Source organism: Pongo abelii, chromosome 2, assembly GCF_028885655.2.
Source record: "Pongo abelii isolate AG06213 chromosome 2, NHGRI_mPonAbe1-v2.0_pri, whole genome shotgun sequence".
NCBI lineage: Eukaryota > Metazoa > Chordata > Mammalia > Primates > Hominidae > Pongo > Pongo abelii.
In genome coordinates, this window is record NC_085928.1 from 140,316,084 (window position 1) to 140,341,822 (window position 25,739).

A 25,739-nucleotide genomic window follows, 5' to 3' on the forward strand; every position below is an offset into this window, starting at 1 on the left:
ATAGAGCACCTGAAAATAGATTCAAGTTGTTATGGACTGAATTGTTTCCCTCTCTAAATTTGCGTGTTGAGGTCATAAACTGCTGTACCTCAGAATGTGATGTTATTTGGAGATAGGGTTTTTATCTGGAGATCGGAAGACCATGTGAATACACTAGGTGAAGATGGTCACCTGGAAGCCAAAGAGAGAGGCCTCAGAAGAAACCAATCCTGCCAACAGCTTGATCTCAGGCTGCTAGCCTCCAGATTTATGAGACAAAAAATTTCTATTGTTTAAGCCACTCAGTCTGCAGCACTTTGTTATGTCAGACCTGGCAAACTAATACACAGTATATACTAGAAATGAATAGATGATAAATGTGGAATTATAATCCTGTGGAGAATGAATATATGGGGCTAGGAAAATCACCTATCCATTTGTAAGAAAGTAGAATAGGGCCGGGCGCGGTGGCTCACACCTCTAATCCTAGCACTTTGTGAGGCCATGGCAGGCAGATCACGAGGTCAGGAGATCGAGACCATCCTGGCTAACACAGTGAGACCCCATCTCTACTAAAAATACAAAAAAAAAATTAGCCAGGCATGGTGGCAGACACCTATAGTCCCAGCTACTTGGGAGGCTGAGGCAGGAGAATGGCATGAACCCGGGAGGTGGAGCTTGCAGTGAGCCGAGATCGAGCCACTGCACTCCAGCCTGGGTGACAGAGCGAGACTCTGTCTCAAAAAAAAAAAAAAAAAAAGAAAGTAGAATAGATCTCTACTTCATTTCATATACAAAAATACATTTTAAATGGTGTTAAATATCTAAATGTAAAAGACAAAGCATATCAGAAAACATAGAGACAGGCTGGGCGCGGTGGCTCACGCCTGTAATCCCAGCACTTTGGGAGGCTGAGGTGTGGGGTGGGGGATAGATCACCTGAGGTCGGGAGTTCGAGACCAGCCTGACCAACATGGTGAAACCCCATCTCTACTAAAAATATAAAAATTAGCCAGGTTGTGGTGGTGTACACCTGCAGTAATCCCAGCTACTCAGGAGGCTAAGGTGAGAGAATCGCTTGAACCCAGGAGGTGGAGGTTGCAATGAGCTTAGATTGCACCACTGCACTCCAGCCTGGGTGACAGAGGGAGATTCTGTCTTAAAAAAAAAAAAAAAAAAGAAAGAAAGAAAGATAAATATTTTATAACATCAGGGTCAGGGAAATCTTTCTTAGCAAGTCGGTTAAACCCAGGAACCAAACACTGGTAAATTGGACATGCATTAAGGGTGGTAGCAGCCCTGTGGCTGACAGGATAACTTTGAGCCAGGTGCCTAACGCTGCAATGAATGAAGAGCCTGCCAGGGAAAGAGAACACTCTAAACAACTGTCAGGCCCAGAGAGAATGAGGCCAACTTACAACAGCACCAGCCAAGTGAGAGCTTTCTATTCACAGTGTCTCTCCTTCCAACCCCTGCTTTTGCCCTGGCAGATTCAGAAATCTCAGTGAGCAAGCTAGGAGAGGAGGAGAAATGCGAGAGTGAGACGACTCCTCTCTCTTCTGCTGAAAGTAGTCAGTGCTCAGTAGGTTTCAGCTAAAGTTAAGCAAGAAGGTCAATCATGTTGAAAATATTTTCTTAGACTAGGCTATATTAAATTGAGAGTTACTTAGGATGAAATTATTGTAGGATTTTCTAGTTCCTTTGAGTAACTAAAAAAGTCATGCAGCCTGCTCCAAAATTTACCCATATATAGAGGAAGGTGTGCACGCATGCACACACACACACACACACACACACACACACACACACACACACACACACACGTCATATATAAAGGGATAGTAGGAGTAGAAAATAATTTCTTTTTATAATATCACCCCATGACTTCTCTGTGTTCAGTAAAGAACTTACACACAGAAAGAACTTACCTAGTGAGAAAAAAAATCAGGGGGAACATATTCTAGATAGAAAAGTATGGAAACCCCCTCCAAGCAAGTATGATTTAAGCTGAGGCCTAAAGAATGAAAAAGAAGGCAGCTGCATACAGGGAGAAGGATTGCTATTTTTTTAAAGGTACAAACTCAAAGAGCCAAGAGAACAGGAGTGAAAATAAATGCCAATCTTCCGCAAAGAAATTTCTATCCTCTCCTTAATGGAGTAAGGAGGGGTCTGGTCAAAATGCTTCTTAAAGATTGCCAACCAACCACCTTGTTTCTGCCCCCATTTCCAGCATTACTTGGTCTGCCAATTCTGGAGCCTTTGGGGAACTCTGTAGTGCAAATTGGGTTTCTTCTCAGTGTTCCTTGCTGTTGCCTTAACCTTCAGCTCATTTGTTAAGTGAGTTACCACTTGTTCTTCTGTTCCCTGGCTTCCACATTGTTACCATCTGTGCTAAGTGTTGGGGACAAAATGGTGACTGAGATGAACAAGATTCCTGCCCTCATGGAGCTTATGTTCCAGTAGAGGAGACCAAAAAAAAAAAAAACAGTAAACAAATGAATTTAAAAATAGCAAACTGTAGTGAGTATTAATGGAAGAAACTCATGTAATTAAAGTTGGAGTTTAAACTAAGGTCTGAGATAGTGTTGATATTGCATTCCAAAACAGGTACTGGACTCTTGCTAATTAAAGTAAGGTACACAGAAACATAACATCAACATCATCCTAGAACTTGTTAGAGATGCAGAATCTGGGGCTCCATCCCAGACCTTCCAGGTAATTCATATGCACATGAAAGATTGAGAAGCATTATAGTAAAACCATATTTTTAGTTTTCATATAGAATTATCAGTAGCATGCCCACCAATTTGAAATTACCCCATTTTCCTTAAAAGGAAAAGCCTCTTTCCTCTTCTGTGTTGGTGCTAGGCCTCCCAGAGGAGCAAATCATGACTGCTGGGGAGAAGAAGGCAACACAGCTTCAAAGACCTGCCCCAAATCCATCAAAAACAGTAAGTTTGCTGGGAGATTTGAATGTTTCTGTTAAAGGAATAATTTGCAATTCCATCCTGAGTGGGAATTCTCAAGACTGGATGAAAGAAGATGGAGTTAGAGGATTCATCCCAAACCATGGGCATGTTGGAGACAAAGATGAGCAGGTTGTACTTGGCGATGGGTTTGAGGAAGGATGTGATTTGGGAGATTCTTGGTGGTAAGGGGGCTCCCTGTTTCAGGTTTAGGATCCTTCCATCCCAGCTTGAAAAGGACAAGAAGCTAGTGGCAGAAGAGGGAGAAGAGGGGGCATTGGGTAGAGCTGGCTCTATTTTCTGGTCCTGGGCCTAAAGCAAGAGTTGATTTCCCTGAACTAAGGCTACTAATAGCACCACTGTACCTTGACAAGAGAAAATGAGTGAGAGAGAATGTGGGAGCAGTCAGATATCAAGTCAAGATATCACCTGATGGGAGGCCCATGTGAAGATTGATATGCAGGAATTTCCTTATGGGAAAGTGGCTGAAAGAAAAGAGATGGGCATTGGCTTGAGGAAAACCGTCCCTACTGGGGAAGTGTATTTTAAATTGTGGGCCTGATGGAAGCTCTCAAAGTGCTTTAGCAAACAGGGCATCTATCTTTCAAACTCCACCTGGGAAATCCCTCCACAGCCATGTCCCTACCTGACAGCTCCCAAACCAGTGGCTCTCAAAGTGAGGTTCCCAGCAGCATCAGCATCACTGGAGAAGTTGTTAAAAAAGCAAAATCTCTGCTCCTCCCACAAGACCTACAGAATTAGAAACTCTGAGGGTGGGGCCCAGCCACCTGTGCTTTAACAAGCCCTCCAGATGATTCAAATGCATGTTAAACTTTGGCCTAAACTGTGCAGAAAATGTCTTTTTTCTTAAGTGGAGGACAAGTGTCTCATGAGCGTGGAAATATTGTTAAATTTGAGAAATTAATACTTGAAACCAAAGAGCAAAAGGCATAAAAGTTGCACAGTTTATAGGGCAATTAGAAACATCAAAGTTGCTGAATGATGGTTGTAATGGGAATATAGAGGGATTTTTGAAAGTGAATTTTGGGAAAGTAAAAACGCACCATCTGCAGATGTAGGATAATTATTCCCTATATGGTGAGGGCACTAAGAAAATGTTGTCCTATGAAGTAGCAAAAGTGCTTTAATCATGCAATAAGGTGGAATCTGGTGCTGCATAAACTTGTCCTGATGAGCAATATTAAATGCCTCCCATTCCTCTCTTGATTGTATTTGATACTGTCCTTAGGGGAGTGTAAGACTGGACCAGTATCTACAGATCTAGTGGGATGAGAGTGATTTCTCAGTGGAATTCATAATAATAAATGATTTCTGTTTTCTGAGCTAGCAGCTTCTCCACCATCCTAACTGCCGGCCCTTCACTCTGTATCCAGGCTGGATTAATTCCCAGAGAATGGAGTCATTTTCCTGATGGGAACTCTTAGCACTGATTGGAAGGAAGAGATTAGTGGGGTTTTCATTTTTGTCCTGATGCAATTTGAAAATCTCATCAATCCAAAGGTATCCTGGAGACACTGTTTCTCAATTTTTGTTTCATGTTTCTCAACCTGTATTTAACCCTTGGATCCAATTCTTTTTTCTTTGTCATTCTCTTTCAATGAATATGCATTGGTATATGTTAACTAAACACCTACTGTGTGCAATGCACAGCGCTAGATGACTTCACAAACCTACATTTTCATCCTATCTTCTTTAACTTTTGAAAAAGAATAAACTGTAAAATATCTTTCTTCTCACTCCCTTGCCACTATTTTTCCTGGTTTTGGCTTTGCCTCATTATGTTGCTTTTCAAGTGAAGAATTTGGAATTCCCCATACTTTAAGCCATTTCCAAAAAGGAGATTATTATTAGAAAGCATAGAGAACACACAAATATCCTTTTATTGTGGGATTACAGCCTTAACCTATGACTTTCCTGGATTCATGGTTTCTGTTGGTTATTTTCCTATCAAGGACGAGGGGTGGGAGTTAGTTCTGCAAAATAGTAGATAACTGCTTCCACTTTTTTTTTTTCTTTTCTTTTTCTTTTTGAGACAGAGTCTTGCTCTGTCGCCCAGGCTGGAGTGCAGTGGCGTGATCTTGACTCACTGCAACCTCTGCCTCCCAGGTTCAAGTGATTCTCCTACCTCAGCCTCCTGAGTAGCTGGGATTACAGGCACACACCACCACACCCGGCTAATTTTACTATTTTTAGTAGAGACAGGGTTTCACCATCTTGGCCAGGCTGGTCTTGAACTCCTGACCTCATGATCCACCTGCCTTGGCCTCCCAAAGTGCTGGGATTACAAGTGTGAGCCACCGCGCCCGGCCTGCTTCCACTCTTTATTGTGCTACTTTGCAGAGGGCAGAATATACCTCATATACTTTTGGAAGAAATATTGGGCCCTTCAGTCCTTGCAGATATAGATTGTAACCACCAGGACTCTGGTCAGCTGTCTTTCATCAAGGCACCTGAGTCACAGGGGCAATAAAAAATGGCACGCCTAGAAAAAAAAAAAAAAAAAAGGCACTTCTCCAAGCTGTGGTGGCAGAGATGTCCATACTGTAAACTTAAGGAGACTATGCCTACCACCTGAGAAACAGGGTGCATAAATTCCCACATTCATATTGTATTAAATATAGACGGACCATTGAAACCTATGTCAAACAGAAACTGAGATTGTAGCAGTTTTCAAAAATTGGGAAGCAGAATATCTGTATCTACAAATACAGCTTCTTTTTAGCATCACCAGAATCATTTCATAAAGGAATCTTTAAGAGGTAGGTAATGATATGAACATTATTTATAGAGAATTCAGGACAGGAGGTTGTATGATTGTTTGAGAAGACGTACTTGCTCTCCAATCGTAGTCTGCAAATTCCTAGCCATCTATATTTGTATTTCTCTTTTTTTTTTTTTTTTTTGGAGACAGAGTCTTGCTCTGTTGCCCAGGATGGAGTGCAGTGGCACGATCTGGGCTCACTGCAACCTCTGCCTCCCAGGTTCAAGTGATTCTCTTGCCTTAGTCTCCCAAGTAGCTGGGATTACAGGCATGCACCACCACACTCAGCTAAGTTTTTGTATTTTTAGTAGAGACGAGGTTTCACCCTGTTGGCCAGGCTGGTCTCAAACTCCTGACCTCAAGTGATCCGCCCGCCTCGGCCTCCCAAAATGCTGGGATTACCAGCGTGAGCCACCACGTCTGGCCTGTATTTCTCTTTAACAAGGTAACACAATGTCTTTCCTTCTTCAAGTTAATAGGTCCTTGAGAGTTCATTTCTGGGAGTGGGTTAATTGGTTCTGCAGTATACTGGTTGGATACAGAGACTGGAGTCAGGTTTATCTGGTTAGAATCCCCTTCGCCTCTGTTTTTGTAAGCTGTGTGACCTCAGCAAATTGTCACCTTCTCTGAGCTTTAGTTTTCCCATATGTTACTGTAGGATTACATGTGATAATACATGTAAAGACTTTAGCACATCACCTGGCCAAACGGCCCAATTAGTGTTAAATATGATTTATATTCGTTATCAATTAAATTCCTAAAGGAATTTTAGTTGCATTTGTTTCACCCATTTTTCTTTTTTGTGCTTAATCTAATAGAACAGTTTTTGTTTGGGGATGCTGCATTTCTCCCTCCCCATTTCTTTTCATCACTCACCTCAGCCCAAGAAAAAGTGATCCTGAAACAACTGTGGAAATGAAGTCTGCTTTGTGTTCGTCTGTTGGGAAAAGATTGGATCACCAGTCATGCTGTGGGTGTTTAGCAGGCTGCTGGCTTCTGCCCACAATAAAGAGGCATCTCTGAAAGTTTAGATATTTTTAAAAAGAGAAGCAAAAGGGCAGTTAGTGGATCTCGAGGGTATGTATGAACGGCACATTTCCCTGCCCCCACAATCCCTAGGGCTGCCTCTCTTTCCAGGGCCTCAAGTTGGCCCAGGGTATCTGGCCTTCTACACTTCTTGTTTTTCTGGGTCATGAACTGGCAGGGAGCATGCAACACTGTGCCCTTAGCATTCAGGTGTTTCACAAGCACACTGCTTCTCTCTTGCCCTCATTAGAGTCAGCTGTCTCCAGCATACAGAGAAGGACGTGCAGAGCCTCTGTATGCATGTAGCATGGTGCACCTGGAGAGGTGACAGAAGGGCAGGGCCTCCTCCTAGGAGCCAACTCCAGCAGCAGTATGTAAATGACTTCTTGGAATTGCCAGGCTGGCCCTGGTGAGTCTGGAAGATCACCTTGCTAGTGGGCCCAAGGCCAACCTGACAGATGGCCTGGGCTGCTTGCAGCACAACCAGCTTTAGGCCATCAAGTGTGTTCCCTGAAGGCAGGTGACCCATCCAGGAGTGTCAGGGAGGCTGTCCAGGGGGACAACTAAGGCTGCAACGTAATTTCCCCAGCTCTGCCTACCTCCTCTTCCCCCCAACTTGCAGTGCTCTCTATGAAGAGGGAAAAACCAGGGTTTTCTTTCACCCTTAAAGAAAACTCTGGGTCACATAATTTTTGTTGATGTCCAGTCTGTTTTCTACATGACAGCCTCTCACAGAAGTGACCAAATGTTTCCATCAAAGGAACCAGCTACTGCAAAGTTTAAAACGATAATAAAATAGTAAAGTCTATTTGGGGCCCTAGTTTAGAAAAACCCTGTGATCTCTATAAAGTATTAAGAAAATATTGAACTTTCAAATTTTATGATTTCATGTTCTCTAAGACCACAGACCTCTTGGCATATTTTGCTTTTTCTTTTTTTTTTTTAAAGCATGAATCTTTTTTTTTTATAAGAGTTAGAAAGTAAACATAAAACATTTTCTCTCACTTACACTCATAGTTTTTAAAAGCCTAGGGAAAGTTAATGTTTCTGAATTCAGCCTGTGGATTTGAGATAAGGATTCAAGAAGAGAAGGCTTTTAACTCAGAACAGAATCTGTTTGCAGCTATTGTTCAATTAATGTAAAGTATCTGGTTACTGGGCATGTTGCATAATGCATCACAGTGCAAGCCAAACGTTTTCAGTGCTGACAATGAGCTCCTTGATAACAATGAAGAGTGAGGTAATTTGTTAAATTTTTTTAGAAGTCCCCTAAAACAGTCTTCTCAAGACTGAATGAATCAACACTTTCGAGCTCAGACCGCAACTGAGCTGTGTGTCTGTGTGTGCGCATGATAAGAAATCTAGAAGGAAACTGGGAAAACCACATCTCATGCCCTGTTTAAGAACTCGAAAAAGTGTCAGAAGAATTAAAATTAAGCCTCACGAGAGTCTGTGGGTATGGAAAGTCACCAGCTAGCTAATATTAACATAGCTTGCAACAGAACACTGTTGCTAGAAATAGGACAGTCGCATCACTACCACTAAGCAATTTGCATTCTGTGGACCAGCCCCTGAATTCCTATTGCCCTTTGGGCATAGCATTTCTGGACGCTTCTAGACAGTGTTCATACTTGGCTGTCTGGTTTCACCAGGAACTCTACCCAAAAGAGGAAACAGCAAGGAGAACATTTTCTTTGTTTGTAGGAGGGAAGTGGTCGAGCTACAAACAAATCTTTAGGCATCTGAGGAATTGCTAAGTTTCTAATTTCATATGGTTGCTGACAAGGAGGTGCAGACAAGGACCCTCTTGCTCTCCTCACTATGGATAGTCTGTTGCCTTCATCTAGATTCTCTTATTTCAAAAAATATCCTCTCCATGCAATTAGGAGATATTTATCGACGCTGAGAAACCACAGAGCCGAAGAACAGGTATCATTTTGTTTATATTATCTTTAAAATTAACGGGTGCTTGTTCCTTGTTGCTTTTACATCGCTTAGTGATTTCATTTGTGCTGGTTTACATGTTTATAGGTACAGGTCAGATCCTGCTTGTGGCTGTTCAGGCTTGGCAATCAGAAAGCAAGCAGGCTTGTGAGAATTTATTTAAACTTGGAACATTCAGATCCTGAGATTAAGCAGAGTTCAGTAATGAAGCCACATGCTTTCTTTCTTCTAAAGAGCTACTCTATCAAAGTTAAATTTTGAATTCTTTGATCATTTTCCAATGCCTCAGATACAAAATTTGACACTATTAATATCTCAACAAAGAAAGTGTCAGACCCTAGAAGTACACTTGTCTTCTTGTATTTATGGTTATGTTTACATAGCCAGAATTTGCAAAACAAAAAACATTTTATAAACTATAATAACCTTAAACAGATCATTAACAAGCTATAAAGATCATTCAGAAGCAGTTGGTCATTTTTGTGTGTGTAAAAGGTAGGAGGTAGAGCACTACTGTTTTCAGTCTTTTTAGCCAATCAAAAGCTATGATTTCCAGCAGGAGACACTATCACTTGGGAATATAAGCATTTTAAAAACTGTTAAAATGTCTGATCACGTCTCATTTAAAATCATGCAGTCATTTTTATGGTGTGAGATTTATATCATTCCATTCTTTTGGTCTCCAAAAAAGACATTTCTAAAAATGATTTTTATGAATTTTACCAAATTGTTAGAAGAAGTAGCAATATCTGATCCATTTAAATCTAGTGATTCATTTAGGAAGAAGTGTGGCGGTGGTATACAAATGTGAAGGACAAATGTATAGCCATACCAAAGACCCAGCAGTCATAAATTGCTTGTGCATTGTGCTTGTAACTAGAACTGCAAAACTGTGCAGGAGATATCACCAGTGTCCTGTATTTTTTTCTCCTTTGTGATATGAGATGACCCACTTAATAAAACACTTCCAGGAAATGCAAGATAGGTTTAGCAGACAGAAAATCCTCTCATGACAGGTTTCCCAAAAAGGCAATGCATAATTTGGAAAATAAAAATCATTGCTACTGTTTGAGAGGAAACTGCTTGTATGCCCTGCTTTAATAATTTTACAAGGGCCAGAAATTCAGACAGACTCTGTTCACTAAGGGAGCTAGGCTGGTCCAGTTCATCTTACTTAGGCAAGGTGTCACCATTAGAAGACAAACTTCTTGGTTTCCAAGTTTCAGCCTGCACTTGCTTTTGAAGTAGAAAGCTAGAAAACCAAGTGGTAGGGCTGTATAAGTTTTTGTTTGCCAATCTTTTAATGTTCACAGGCTTCTTCAGGCCTCATTCATTATGGGAGGAAGAGAGGTGGCTGAAAGGATGGGACCAAAACTGTGGAATGTGAATTGAGTGATTTTTTTTTTCTCAGTATTGTAAGTTTTCAGAGATGTGGCTATATTGCTTGTGTAGTTCTATGGTTCTTTTCTTTTAGTTTATTGAAGAAGTATTACAAAATGCATTCAGAAGACCATTAGAATTTAACATAAAACCTCTGACTTGGACAGGGTGGGTAGTCCCCTCCCCAGTTTACCACCATTTGGGACAACCTAGGAACAGCTAGGAGTGAGTATTATGCTGAGTTCTTAAATTCTTATATAAGTGAATTGAATAATTAAGAGAAATAATATATTTGATTTCTTTTTAAAGCCAACTACAGCTCTGCAGACCTAATGTCTCACAGAATTAGAGAAATTAGGTCAGAGTTCGTCATAACTAACCTTGAAAGCTTGTTGGGAAGTTATAAAGGAGGTTAATAATGTCTACAATCTTATGACCTGCATATTTGTTGCCTCTAATCCTTACATTCTTGTGTAACTAATCCTTGATATAAAAGTGAAGGGATTGAGACTTAGAGCCCTTAAGAGCCCTTGCCCATGCAGCTAGAAAGTACCAGAGGAAGATGTGAATTTCTATCTCATGGCTTTAAATTTTATCCATTTTACCATGCTTGATCCCTGAACAATCTAGTATTAGCAAAATATCACCTTGCTAACTTTTCTCCTTGAGAGTATTTCTAAAATTTCCTATATTCACATACCACTGTCATAATTTTTACTGTGTTTACCACATGTGTATGATTAATTCCTCAATATTTTTCTGTATTTATCTTAAATCACATTATTAGAGTTTATTTAGAAAAAAAGTTCATATCATGACTGTAAATGGAAAACCATTGTCATTAGCCGTAAGTAAAAATAATTAATAAAAGCAAAATAATATTAAATTCTAGGTAGATACTATTGCCTGTAAAACCTCCAAGCCTGAAACCTGCTCATTTGTTAATAAGGAAGATTAGCTTTTAAGAGAAAGTTTAGAGCATCCTAGGAGCCAACTGAGAAAGTTTCCTGGGTGAGGATGGAAAGGAATTAAAAGGTAGATAATGTTTTTCAATCCCAAATGATTCAGTGTTATTGAATGTAGTGTCTGCATGCCACTTAAAATCTTCTCCCACTTCATTTCGCACTGCTAGGTACCAACCACGTTGAGTTCCACATACTTGGGGAATATTATAACAGAACACCATCTGCTTCTTTACTTTTGCACATTTAAATGAACTCCCCCCTCTAGCCTAGAATTCTCTCCTTTACTTACAACTTGCTCTCCTGGAGGTCTCCTGTACATCCTTCAAGACTCGGATTAAATGGGCTCAGTGAAAAGCTTTCTCCAGTGCTGCTGGGAAGAATGAAGTCTTCCTTTTGCAAGATATTTTGTTTGCTTCAGATATGGCCCTTACTACATTCTATGTAGTAAATCATGTGATTTCATGTCAATATTCATGCACCCATGCACACATGACACTGGATGTTATTTTGTTTTTTGTTCCCTGAGGCATACTGGAACCTGGCAGATACTGGTGTAAAGGTGACCCACACAACAGGCAGAGGGTACACACTGGATTGACTGTGACACAGACCTCCTTTGTTGCCTTTACTAGGCCTAGAAGGTCCCCATACCCCTTTTCTGTGATCCAAATTATGATCATTGTTATACTCACCTTGTTCACATATGCTTTATTGTTTAAAACTTCTCTTAGTGCTCTTCTCACACTTGGTGTCATACAGACAAGAAGATTTGACACGAGGGTTGATTTGTTTGGTAGCTTTTTCTGGTGGTGGTAGTGTTATTCCTGTGATACAGCCATCAATAGGTTGGTAGGTTATTTATCAAATTGAGAACAAATATTTCATCCTTTGCTTCCCTAGATTCTCTTGTAGCAAGTGTTTCACAAAGCCAAATCCCCACATATGTAGAAGATTAACAGCATTAATTAGATGAAGATGCTGAAGGTTAGGAAAATTTGTTTACCTTTCTCTCAGAATTATTCAAATGGTGTGGTAGTAACAGTGGTGGTGGTGAACGTTGGGCAGCCTGAGCCTAAACGGAGTCTCAGATGAGTTTGAGTAGGTGTGCTGAACGCACGCATAAGGGTGTTTGGTTTCAGTTATTTTATTTTGGTCTGAGGGCAACATCCAGCGCCTGGCTCAGATGTTGGCATCTAGTTTATAAGGAATGAGTGAGACTTGAGGCAATGTTCCCCTAAGTACTAGAGACTCAGCAGCCTGATCTGTGGCTCAGGTGATCAAGCGGGACACTGAGTGTGGAAAGGAGAATTTGCTCCACTTCTGGGCTGACTGTAGTCTAGCTTTAGCCTAGGGATGTCTGCCAAGAACCAAATACCTCATGAACCCCTGGTGAGTACTGCTCTTAGGGGCCAGCACCACTGGGCTACATATGGGTGCTAGTGCCAAACAATGAGAAGACAGTTTGTCAGCTCATGTGGGACAGCCTATTCTCTCTCCTTGGGTGAGTTCCTCTATTCCCATGGTTTCAAACACCTATTTGCTGAAAACTCCCAAATGTTTATATCCAGAGCACTTCAGCCTTGCATCCAATCATCTACTTGATATCTCTATCTGAATGTCTTGTGAATGTTGTAGACTGAATGTGTCCAAAGAGAACTCCACAAGCTCCAAACATGCTCCTCCCTAGATTTTTCCATCAATCAACACAAAAGCTCAAACCAGAAACCTGGGAGTCACCTTGGCACCTCTCTTTTTCCCTTTCTCCCCCTTACATCCCCTTCCTAATCCTTTACTAAGACTTCTAAAATAGTTATTGAATTCTCCATCTTCACCCTTCCAATCCTGCCAACCATCCTTTCTTACTTGTACTATTGCAATAGTTTTCCAATTCGTGTCTCCATGTTCACTCTGGTTATCCTACAATCTGCGTCTCCTGTAGCAGTCAGAATTTTCTGCTTTAAATGAAAATTTTATTTTAGCTCAATGCCAGGAATATGATATTATTTTGTTTGCTAGTTTAGTCCCAGTGCTAAGCATAAATCTGGCACATAGATGACAAATTAATGTAATTGAATGGAAGAAGGGGACTTTGTAAGTATTAGAGAAGCCGTGGGGCTGGAGGGTTCACGGGGCTGAGGTGTTGTTATGCAGGTGAGGGTAAGAGATGGTGAAAATAGGGTTATTATCCTCAGTAAGCAGAGGCTGTTGAGATCCAGGGGAAATCATGTAGAGGAATTTATTTTACAGACGTGAAACTAGTGTCACAAACTAAGAGATTTGCCCAAGCTTGCATGGCTCATCTGCGTCAGTGCTGGGATTAGAATTTGGTTCGCTTGACTCTCATTCTGTTATGTATAGTGAGCCCCTAAGCAGAGATGTAGAAAAAGGCCATATGAGAAAAAAACTCTACAGGATGGGTCCAGAGAATAGGTGATGCCTGAGGGTCAACTTGTCAACTTGTCAATAACAAATAAGACCTTTTGATGAGAGACTGAGGCAGAGCAGGGCCTGCTCTTTTTTGCCTTGTCCCTCAACTTACACTGCCCTTCAGCAGCCTTGCCAGTCTGAATCCCCACTTCTATGTGTCCCTGCAGGAGGAAAGCTGACAAGGAGTCAGAAAACACAGGCCAGCCAATTTAATCTACAAGAATTTGGGATGACCTGTACCAATGCCTTGCTCTCTTGAACAGAGATTTTTTTTTTTTCTGATTGAGAAATACCATTTAAGGGCTGATCTGACAAGTCTTGCCTGTTTAACAGTGAATCTGCTTAAAATGAGGAGAGTGGTCTTTGGGCCCAGGGGTCATGTACTGTAGCTACATTTTAATTACAGAGTAGAATCAAATTTTGTTTTGGAAGCTGTTCTAAAGTTTCCTTTCAATGGCTTAAGAAAATGTTTCTAGTTGGAACGGGATCACTGGATTTTTTTTTTTCTTTGCTGCTTTGTTTCTTAATGAATGCTAACCTCAAAGTTGCATTGTTAAATAAATATTTGAATTTAATTTGAATTTTGGAAACTTATTTCTGCATTTTGGCTCTCATACTTGCTCTGAATGATACTATAAAAATTAAGAACTCCCCACTCCAAAGAAAACTATATTGAGATTTCCAAGGCTAAATAAAGATTTGAGGTTGCTGATGTAGGCTCTGATTCTCTAGGTGAAATGATAGACGTTTCACTACCACTTGATTTAAGAAATGTTTTTAGCTCCATAAAGTCAATAAGTTGGTTATATCTTGAGTGTATACCAAAGCTATTCATTGTAAAAAGTGTTTTTGAAAAGTCATGAAATGCTATCCATGGTCAGTTCAAATGATATCTGAGGGGAAACTAAAAGTGCTTCTCCATGTCCCTCTAGCCCCATGCTTATGATCTTTCATTGGCTTCCATTTGCTTTTTGGATACAGACAAAGCTCCCTAACTTGGAGGGGTTTGTGTGGTCCAGCTCTGATTCTCTCCCTGCTGCATGTTGACCTTGCCCCCTGTGCTTGTGCTTGAGTAGAAAAAAGTTTCAGTCCTTCACAAACAGGAGGAAAAGATTTTCCTTGTAGAACTTAATAAATGTTATCTCACTTATGCCTAGTGTTCCATTATTGGAACGATAAGCATGTGGGAGTTATTTACATCCTACTGCTCAAGGCCATCGCCAAGGTCTGATTGCAAAAATTCAAAAAATTGCAACCTTGGGCATAAATGGGTTAAGATAGAGGACAGAGAGTCCATGCCACTCCTGTGGAGGAATTTGTATAATTATATATAGGTATTTGTATAATTTGTATAGGAATTTGTATAATTATATATAGGTAACATTGACAGTTAAATTGTGACAACATGAAGTTGAATTTAATATTTCTGATTATTAAATGTGACATTAAAAGTGGAACTATTTCATTATGGTAATGACAAGCTTTTCCTCTATCTGAAGGGAGAAGTTTTTTAAATGAGCTATGTATTTACCAAAAAATAAAAAGCTACCAATGGTTTTTCACAGTATCTACAAGATGCCTGAGAGTTATCATTGATAGCTTGCATAAAGATAAATGGCTTTCTAGTTGTCAGCAACCACCCTCATGGTCTTTCTCTCTCCCAAATCTGTCTTCACTATCTAAGAAAATATCACCATCCTGATATTTAGGCAGAGGCCTAGGTTCATATTTGGTGCTTTCTGCTCCCTTAGTCAATATTTAATCTATCACCAACTCCATTCAATTCTGCCCCTAAATAACTCCCAAACCAGTTGGTCTACTTCCCTCTTTGACCACCCTAGCCCAAAGACCGTCATTACTTCTTGCCTGAAATACTGTAATACCTTCCTCATTGGTCTCCCGGTAATCCACACTACAGTCAGAGAGGTCTTCTGAACACTACCCCTAGCCCCATGCTTACGATCTTTCACTGGCTTCCATTTGCTTTTTGGATACAGACAAAGCTTCCTAATGTGGAGGGGTTTGTATGGTCCAGCTCTGATTCTCTCCCTGCTGCATGTTGACCTTGCCCTCCTGTGTTAGTCAGGGTTCTCTAAAGGGGCAGAACTAGAGGATATTTGTATATATGATGGGGAGTTTATTAGGAGAATTGACTCACATGAGTCACACGATCACAAGGTGAAGCCCCACAATAGGCCGTCTGCAAGCTGAGGATCAAGGAAGTCAGTCTGAGTCTCAAAACCTCAAAAGTAGGGAAGCTGACTGTGCAGCCTTCAGTCTGTAGCCAAAGGCCTGAGAGCCCCTGGTAAATCACTGGTGTAAGTCCAAGAGTCCAAAAGCTGTAGAACTTGGAGTCCGACGTTCCAGTGCAGGAAGCATCCAGCATGGGAGAAAGATGAAGGCCAGAAGACTCAGCCAGTTTCCTCATGCCACTTTCTTCTGCCTGCTTTATTCTAGCTGTGCTGGCAGCTGATTAGATGGCGCCCACCCAGATTGAGGGTGGGTCTGCCTCTCCCCGTCCACTGACTCAAATGTTAATCCCCTTTGGCAACACCCTCATAGACACATCCAGGAACAATACTTTGCATCCTTCAATCCCATCAAGTTGACACTCAATATTAACCATCACACCCCCTGTTCTCTGAACCCTAGCTATAGCACCCTTCTTCTATGTATGCAAGTTTTCCTGCTACTTCCTGGCTAGGGCCTCTGTTCCAATAATCATCTTTCTATCCTCCCTCAGTTAGTATCTACTCTTCCTTCAGATTTTAATTCAATATTAACTCCTTTAGAGCAGCCTTTTCTGACTTTTCCACCTTGCTTCATTACATCCTTTGAAGGCACTTGGTAACTCTCCTTTGCTGTATTTATCCTAGTAGCAATTTCGCATCTTTCTGTGGGGGCTATTTGATTCCCGATGTATCCCAGGTGACTAGCAAAGTGCCTGACAGACGGAAGGCACTGAAAACAAGTTTGTGGAATTAGTGAATGCGGGGAGTAGGGGTGCAATGAATTCTATCTTGAGACTGAAGTACTTGAAATAATCCTGGATGTTAGACTTTGTGAGGAAGATATATGACTGCTTTTGTATATGTGTTTGTGTATGTGTTTTGTAAGAATCACAGGGCTGTAGTACCAGAATGGCTGAGTGATTAAGGTATTGGACTTAAGAATCATAGGGCTAATTCATGAAGAAAGATAGGTATGCATTTGGGAGATTCCAGAGGAAATAACCATGACCAATGGGTAGAATTGCAGGGAGGGGTTATGATATACTAATAAAGATGAACTTTCTAAAAATGAAAGGTAAAGGAATGAATTATCTTCTGCAGAGTGCAGGGGTATGTGACCCCTCCTTAGGAGATGTTGTGGCAATGGTTTCTGCATCAAAAAAGAGAAGATTGAATGACTTATTAGGTTCCAGTTCTGATATTCTAGTATAATAGGCAATAGAGAGATGAACAATTCAGATATTTTAGAAATAAGGAGAGGGCAGAGGGCATAGATGTGTCAGTTAGAATTCCCCTGTTTTATTTGGTTAGTGGTAAATACTCCATTGTCTTAGCATGTTGCTCTAGAGTCTAAGACCAGAGAAGACAGAATCAAATGCCTTTGGTGATTAGAGTAGCATGTAATTCTCCATCAAGGTAAAAAAAATATAGTTATATCTAGCAAAGACCTCAAGTGAAGAGCTATGTACCTGTGACTAGCTTTTCTAAGCCTAATCGACCACTTAACTACTTCTAATCCATAGTTTATAGGTTATCTAACCCCTTCCAGTATAACGATAAATAGCTAAATATACATAGCAGTCATTGATAAATGGGGGCGCCAAGAAATTTCAGGTAATTTTGTGGCACTTTAACCACTGTTGTTTTTTCTTCTTCTTCAATCAAGCCTCTTTTACCTTCAGATTTTCTTCAATGCAGTCAGTGCTAACAACTTGCCGTTTATTATGGTCCCTTCTGAAGGTGTTCCATCTTTCTTGTCCACAGCATCACAGCAGTGAAATGTCAGACAAGCCTAAGAGACACCTAGACCCTGGGTTGACTTCTGAGTTATTTCTAATCCTTTCATTTACTTTAAAATTTTTCTAACCTACTGTGCTCAGGTGCCTTTGAAACATGGGAGTCAGTAAATGGATGAATATCAAAACTGTTGCTTTGTCTTTGAAATAAGCACATTATTAGAATAAGAAATTGAATTAGAAATCACAACAAATTACAAATTCGAATGACAAATATCACAAGCATCAAAAAAATCTAGGAAATAAGTGTTTTTACCAATTAAAAGTTAACAGATGCATCCTAAAATATTTTGTTCCTACACTGTGGGGGCCACAGGGTCTTTAATCACCTCCTCATACAGTGATGGTTTTTAAATATTCTGTGAAGAGATAGTAGAAAGATAATTTGGATACTGCCCTAATACAGTTAATTTATGATTATTTTTCATTAAAACAAACATAAAATGCAAAACCCTTTTCTGTGACAGTGTAGCTTTTTATAAAGAGTCCTAAATTTGCTATCCCATTCCACGTTTTAGACAGTTCATCTACAACACTTTGTTAACTTTTGCTCAGAATGAAAGATGACATATTTTTGCACCTTGTACAGACAGTCCCATGTCTTGACAGAAAACGAAATGAAAATACCCACATATGTTGTACTGCTCATGATCTGCTGTGAAGAGAGCAGGAAAAATGTTGGAATTATTTCTTTCCTACTCACCCTAAAGGTGGCATATTAGTAAGGCTACTTCAGGAGATACAACTTGGGTTATGCATTCAAGAATAAAACATTTTAAATTTGTATTAAATGCCTTATATGTGTCAGGCACTTGACAAGGTGCTTTACATATGTTGTAATTTATTTCCCATAATAACCTTGCGAAGTCAGTGGTATTATCCCCATTTTAGGGGTGAGAGAACTGAGGTTTCAAGAGGTAAAGTAACTTGCTACATAGCTCATAAATGATGACTCTGAGATTTTAGCTCCAGGTTTGTCTGTCTGACTTCAAAGCCCAATTCATTCCCTCATACAGAGATACCTCCCATAGATAGGATTCCTTTCTCTCCTTCTTCCCTTCACTCCTTCCTTTTTTATTTTTTCCTTCCTTTTTTTCCTTGACCTCAGATTTTCTCTCATTTATGAGGATAAAGGAGTTGAAAATAAAACCATCATAACTATTGTGTTGGGAAGATACCTTAAATCTTTTTTAGAATGAGAAATACAGGTGGAAATACAGGTCTTTGCAAAGTTTAAAGTTTATTCAATTTGAGAGACTTTGTTTAAGAAAAAGAATATAAAATCTGTATCAGCTTTCTCGACATGGTGTGGTGGCTCACGCCTGTATTCCCAACACTTTGAGAAGCTGAGGTGGGTGGATCACTTGAGGTCAGGAGTTCAAAACCAGCCTGACAACATGGTGAAACCCTGTCTCTACTAAAAATACAAAAATTAGCCAGGCTTGGTGGCATGCACCTGTAGTCCTAGTTACTCAGGAGGCTGAGGCAGGAGGATCACTTGAACCTGAGAGGCAGAGGTTGCAGTGAGCCGAGATCCCGCCACTGCACTCCAGCCTGAGTAACAGAGTGAGACATTATCTCAAAAGTCTGTATCAGGGTTCTCTAGGGGGTGAGGTATTTATTACGGGAATCCGCTTATGCAATTATGGAGGCAGAGAAATCCCATAATCTGCTGTCTATAAGCTTGAGAACCAGGAAAGCCAGCAATGTAATTTATTCAGAGTCAGAAGGTGTAAGAACTGGGAGCACTAATATCTGAAGGGAGGAGAAGATTGATGTTCCAGTTCAGAGAAAGCAAATTCACCCTTCCTCTGCCTTTTGGTCCTATTTGGGTTCTCAATGGATTGGATGAGGAACGTTCATACTGATGAGGGTGAATCTTCTTTACTCAGTCCACTGATGCAAATGCTAATCTCTTCCCTCAAATACCTTACAGACACACCCAGATATAATGTGTTTTTTTCTTTTTATTTATTTATTTATTTTACCAGCTATCTGACCATCCCTTAGCCCAGTAAAATTGAGACATAAAATTAACATCACAAAATTGTGAAAATTAAAGTAGATACGAAGTGAACACTTATTTAGAATGGAAGAAGAAATCACAACAAATTACAAATCTGAGTGACAAATACCATAGGCATCACAAAATCTAGGAAATAAGCGTTTTTACCAATTAAAAATTAATGAATGCACCCTAAATGTTTTGTTCCTGCAATGTGGGGGCCACAGGATCTTTAATGACCTCCTAACACAATGATGATTTATTTTTATTTTGATTTTTTAATTAAAAACATTTTTTTTGAGATGGAGTCTCGCTCGGTTGCCCAGGCTGGAGTGCAGTGGTGCGATCTTGGCTCACTGCAAGCTCCACCTCCCGGGTTCATGCCATTCTCCTGCCTCAGCCTCCCGAGTAGCTGGGACTACAGGCACCTGCCACCACGCCTGGCTAATTTATTTATTTATTTATTTATTTTTGTATTTTTAGTAGAGACAGAGTTTCACCGTGTTAGCCAGGATGGTCTCAGTCTCCTGACCTTGTGATCCCCACTCCTCAGCCTCCCAAAGTGCTGGGATTACGGGCGTGAACCACTGTACCCGGCCTTTATTTTTATTTATTTTACTTACTTATTCACTTTATTTGTTTATTTATTTATTTATTTATTTTTAGTAAGAGACAGGGTTTCAGCATGTTGGCCAGGGTGGCCCCAAACTCTTGGCTTCAGGTGACCTGCCTGCCTCGGCCTCCCAAAGTGCTGAAATTATGGATGTGAGCCACCGCACTTGGCTGATTTTTTAAATATTCTATAAAGAGATAATAGAAAGATAATTCAGATACTCCCCTGACATAGTTAATTGTTTTTCATTAGAGTCTAGAAAAGTTCCATCACCTAGCTTTTGGCTCTCTTTCTCCTTTACTACCCACATACTTCAGGTGCTGAGCACCATAGGACATATTTATATCAAGATTTCAGCCCAGTGATTTAGTACAGGTAGTAGGGATATTCCTGTATGTCATTTCTCCACCAAAACATTTAGCAATAACTTAACCACGCACAGGCATGACTACAAACCACAATTATATAATCCACTAAATCCAAATGAAATCTAAGGGTATCCCCATCTCAACTTTCTTTGAGCCAGATCCAAGACTTACCTATGGCCACTTCAGTGCTACCTGATAGGAGTAGAATTGTGAAGGAGGGATAGTCAGTAAAAAGGTGCTCTCAAGCCAATTGCAGTTAAAATATATTTTGCAAATTTTTAACGAAACATAAGATTATGAGAACATTGCTAGAGTCTTTCTCAAGGCCTTAAAGAGGGTTCTTCAAGTGAGGGAACTTGAAGCTTAAGCTTTGTTGGCTTCCAAGAAAACCCAGCTCTGGAGGAAAGGTGTAACCAAAAAAAAATGGTATTATGCTATAATACACAAGAGTCCATGCCATATAGAGCTTCAAAAAGATGATGTTATATGAGATCCTATTCTGAGCAGCTTCGGCTCCCAAACTCATTGAATGAAGTAGAGGATGTTCTATTCAGTATATTTTATAAATAATATGTTGAAGATATAGATGTTCTGGTACTGCTAAAACGCAAAGGTATCAGACTCCTCTGCCACCATTTATATTCAAAAAAGAATTATTTGCAAAGGGATTCTTTGCAAATACAAATAGATCTCTATACTCCTATATTAGTCTAATTAATATTAAACACACCATTTACTATTCTTCCAAGCAGACCAGTTCACACACACACACACAGAGAAAGACTGTGTTATTGCTGTTTAAGATCACATAGTAGAAAAATTAAAACATCACTAGAGAAAGATAAAGTCTTTAAGAATTCATTAAGATGTAATCAAGCTTTTGCAAACTCATGTGTTATTTGCAATTATAGCATAGTGATATGGTTTAGCTGTGTTCACACCCAAATCTCAATTGAACTGTATCTCCTAGAATTCCTAGGTGTTGTGGGAGGGACCCAGGGGGAGGTAATTGAATCATGGGGGCTGGTCTTTCCCATGCTATTCTCATTATAGTGAATAAGTCTCATGAGATCTGATGGGTTTATCAGGGGTTTCTACTTTTGCTTCTTCCTCATTTTCTCTTGCTGCTGCCATGTAAGAAGTGCCTTTTGCCTTCCACCATGATTCTGAGGTCTCCCTAGTCATGTGGAACTGTAAGTCCAATTAAACCTCTTTTGCTTTCCAGTCTCGGGCATATCTTTATCAGCAGCATGAAAACAGACTAATATAGTAAATTGGTACCAGTAGAGTGGGGTGTTGCTGAAAAGATACCCGAAAATGTGGAAGTGACTTTGGAACTGGGAAACAGGCAGAGGTTGGAACAGTTTGGAGGGCTCAGAAGAAGACAGGAAAATTTGGGAAAGTTTGGAACTTCCTAGAGACTTGTTGAATGGCTTTGTCCAAAATGCTGATAGTGATATGGACAATAAGGTCCAGGCTGAGATGGTCTCAGATGGAGATGAGGAACTTGTTGAGAACTGGAGTAAAGGTGACTCTTGTTATGTTTTAGCAAAGAGACTGCAGCATTTTGCCTCTGCCCTAGAGATTTGTGGAACTTTGAATTTAAGAGAGATGATTTAGGGTATCTGACAGAAAAAATTTCTAAGCTGCAAACATTCAAGACGTGACTTCTTCACTGTTAAAGACATTCAGTTTTATAAGGGAATCAGAGCATAAAAGTTTGGAAAACTTGCAGCCTGACTATGTGATAGAAAAGGAAAACCCATTTTCTGGGAAGAAATTCAAGTTGGCTGCAGGAATTTTCATAAGTAGCAAGGAGCCTAATGATAATCCCCAAGACCATGGGGAAAATATCTCCAGGCCATTTCAGAGACCTTCACAGCAGCCCCTCCACAGGCCTGGAGGCTTGTGGTTTCATGGGCTGGGCCCAGGGTCCCTGTGCTGTGTGCAGCCTAGGGACTTGGTGCCCTGTGTTCCAGCCACTCCAGCCATGGCTGAAAGGGGCCAATGTACAGCTCAGGCTATGGCTTCAGAGGGTGGAAGCCCGAAGCCTTGGCAGCTTCCACGTGTTGTTGAGCCTGCAGATGCACTGAAGTCAAGAATTGAGGTTTGGGAACCTCCACCTAGATTTCAGAAGATGTATGGAAATACCTGGATGCCCAGGAAAATGTTTGCTGCAGGAGTGGGGTCCTCATGGAGAACTTCTGCCAGAGCAGTGTGGAAGGGAAATGTGGAGTCAGAGCCCCCATACAGAGTCCCTACTGGGGCACTGCCTAGTGGAGCTGTGAGAAGAGGGCCACCATCCTCCAGACCCCAGAATGGTAGATCCACCGACAGCTTGCACCGTGCTCCTGGAAAAGCCGCAGACACTCAACATCAGCCCATGAAAGCAGCAAGGAGGGAGGCTGTACCCTGCAAAGCCACAGGGGTGGAGCTGCCCCAGACCATGGGCACCCAACTCTTGCATCAGCATGACCTGGATGTGAGACCTGCAGTCAAAGGAGATCATTCTGGAGCTTTAAAAATTGACTGCCCAACTGAATTTTGGACTTGTATGGGCCTTGTAACTTGGCCATTTTCTCCCATTTGGAATGGCTACATTTACCCAATACCTGTACCTCCATTGTATCTAGGAAGTAACTAGCTTGCTATTGATTTACAGGCTCATAGGCGGAAGGGACTTGCCTTTCTCTCAGGTGAAACTTTGAACTGCGGACTTTTGGGTTAATGCTGAAATGGCTTAAGACTTTGGGGGACTGTTGGGAGGGCATGACTGGTTTTGAAATGTGAGGAGATGATATTTGGAGAGCCCAGGAGCAGAATAATACGGTTTGACTGTGTCCCCACCCAAATTTCAACTTGACTTCTATCTCCCAGAATTCTCATGTGTTGTGGGATGGACCCAAGTGGAGGTAATTGAATCATAGGGGCCAGTCTTCCTCATGCTATTCTCATGATAGTGAATAAGTCTCACAAGGTCTGATGGGTTTATCAGGGGTTTCTGCTTTTGCTTCTTCCTCATTTTCTGTTGCTGCCACCATGTAAGAAGTGCCTTTCGCTTCCCGCCATGTTTCTGAGGCCTCCCCAGCCATGTGGAACTGTAAGTCCAATTAAACCTCTTTTTTGTCCCAGTCTTGGGGATGTCTTTCAGCAGCATCAAAACAGACTAATATACATAGTTTCTGAAACTTGTCTGATACTCTAGATAAAGATCATCTTTATGTTGACTTAAAAATTTTTTAACTTTGTTTAATCCCCATAAACAATCATATGTTGATCTTTTTTGCTGTATTTTACTCATTGAGAATGTATTGAAATGTCTACTTTTTTCATATATATCCTATTCTTAGCTGAAACTCTAGAATCCTCCTTTTTTGATTATATATGCATAATTATCTTTAAATGTAAGTAGTGCTTACAATTCTGTTCTGTACCATTACTATATTACCCATGTTTACAACTTAACTAGACCATGGCTTATAAGTCATCTCAAAATAAATAAAGCAAATTATAGAAGTATTTTAGCCCTAGATAATGGAGACATAAGTTTGTTTCAAGTGATTAAATAGTGAGAATAGTGTAAAGCCATTTCACTAGCATCAAAAAACTCCTTTTGCTCTGTCCCCAACATAAAATTTGTGTGTAATATACTTGAAATTTTTAGAGCCTCTGAAATGTTATACAACTTATTTTCTTTAAAGATAAAATTATTTGTTCGAGAAACCCAGTTTCAAGAAAATGGCATTTTATCCTTACTTTGTGAAGCTTCCCTACTCCTCTTCTTTCATCTAACTGGTGCTGCTAAAGCCTGATACACCTAGTCAAAGAAGCATTTTTCTAAAGGTCCTGACCTGGAATAAGAAAACAAAAACTGACTTCATAGCTAGGATGACAACTGTAGCTCCATTATCACTGAATTGCTAACTTTTGTTCTTATTCTTTCAAACCGTGGTTTTGCCAATGTGATACTCAATTACCTAAGAGGGGAGAAGTATGATTTCTTTATGATTTTAATACTCTTTCCTCTCATATTTTAAAATAACTGGTTTTAGGCCAATAAGTATCTACTCAAAGAAATTCAAATCCTTATATAATTTAAGAACGCTGGAGGTTTAAATATTCATATATGGTCGTACTTCCATTTTATTCCACTTCACTTATATATACATAGCACTTAACAGGTAATTGTGTTTTTTATAAATTGAAGGTTTCTGGCAACCTTGCATTGAGGAAGTTCATTGGCACTATTTTTCCAAAAGCATGTATTCACTTCATGTCTCTGTGTCACATTTTAGTAATTCTTGCAATGTTTTAAACTTTCCCATTATTATTATACCTGTTATGATGACCTGTGGTAATTTTTGATGTTACTATTGTAATTGTTGTGGGGTGCCCTGAATCATGCCCGCATAAGACAGAAAACTTAATGGATAAATGTGTGTGTTCTGACTTCTCCACTGACCAGTGATTTCCCCAGCTCTCTTTTCCTTGGGCCTTCCTATTTCTTGGGACACAATAGTGCTGAAAGTAGTCCAATAATAACCCTACAATGGCCTCTAAATGTTCCAGTGAAAGAAAGAGTCATACATTCCTCTCTTTAAATCAAAAGATAGAAATGATTAAGCTTAATGAGGAAGCATGTTGAAAGCTGAGGTAGGCTGAAAGCTAGGCCTCATGCACCAGTTAGCCAAAGTCAGTTAGCCTTTGTCAGTACAAAGGAAAATTCTCGAAGGAAATTAAAAGTGCTACTCCAGTGAACACACAAATGATAAGAAAGCTAAACAGTATTTTTGCCGATGTGCAGAAAGTTTGAGTGGTCTGGATACAAGACCAAACCAGGCATAACATTCCTTTAGGCCAAAGTCTAATTCAGAGTAAGTCTCCAACTCTCTTGAATTCTGTGAAGGTTGAGAGAGGAGGGTTAGCTGCAGAAGAAAAGTTTGAAGATAGCAGAGGTTGGTTCTTGAGGTTTAAGGAAAGAAGCCATCTCCATAACATAAAAGTACAAGGTGAAGCAGCAAGGAGTGACGGAGAAGTGGCAGCAAGTAATCCAGAAGACCTAACTAAGATCATCGATGAAGGTGGCTATACTAAATAACGGATTTTCAATGTGGATAAAAAGCCACAGGCTGACTTTCTTGTTTGGAACCAGTACAGCTGTTGACTTTAAGTTGAAGCCAATGATGATTTATCATTCTGAAAATTCTAGGTCCCTAAAGAATAATGCTAAATCTACTTTGCTTGTGCTCTATCAATG

General features: G+C 40.2%; 1 protein-coding gene and 1 long non-coding RNA gene across 4 annotated transcripts in view; both read left to right on the plus strand.

The window, feature by feature from the left end:
- LOC129058637 (uncharacterized) overlaps positions 1–6,803 on the plus strand; it is a 39,756-nt gene extending 32,953 nt beyond the window's left edge. Inside the window, exon 7 of one of the 2 annotated variants that reach the window (XR_010139236.1) lies at positions 6,546–6,764. This is a non-coding gene — a long non-coding RNA (uncharacterized LOC129058637). Of the gene's footprint in view, positions 1–6,545 lie in introns of both variants that reach the window. The other variant, XR_010139237.1, reaches the window with a different exon arrangement.
- A 1,544-nt stretch (positions 6,804–8,347) lies between these two features.
- Positions 8,348–25,739, plus strand: part of ATP2C1 (ATPase secretory pathway Ca2+ transporting 1) — a 160,058-nt gene continuing 142,666 nt past the window's right edge. For both annotated transcript variants that reach the window (XM_054552579.2, XM_054552580.2), the window contains exon 1: positions 8,348–8,682. In XM_054552579.2, coding sequence (XP_054408554.1) covers positions 8,575–8,682 — 108 coding nt within the window. In that variant the 5' untranslated portion in view covers positions 8,348–8,574. The remainder of the gene's footprint in view (positions 8,683–25,739) is intronic.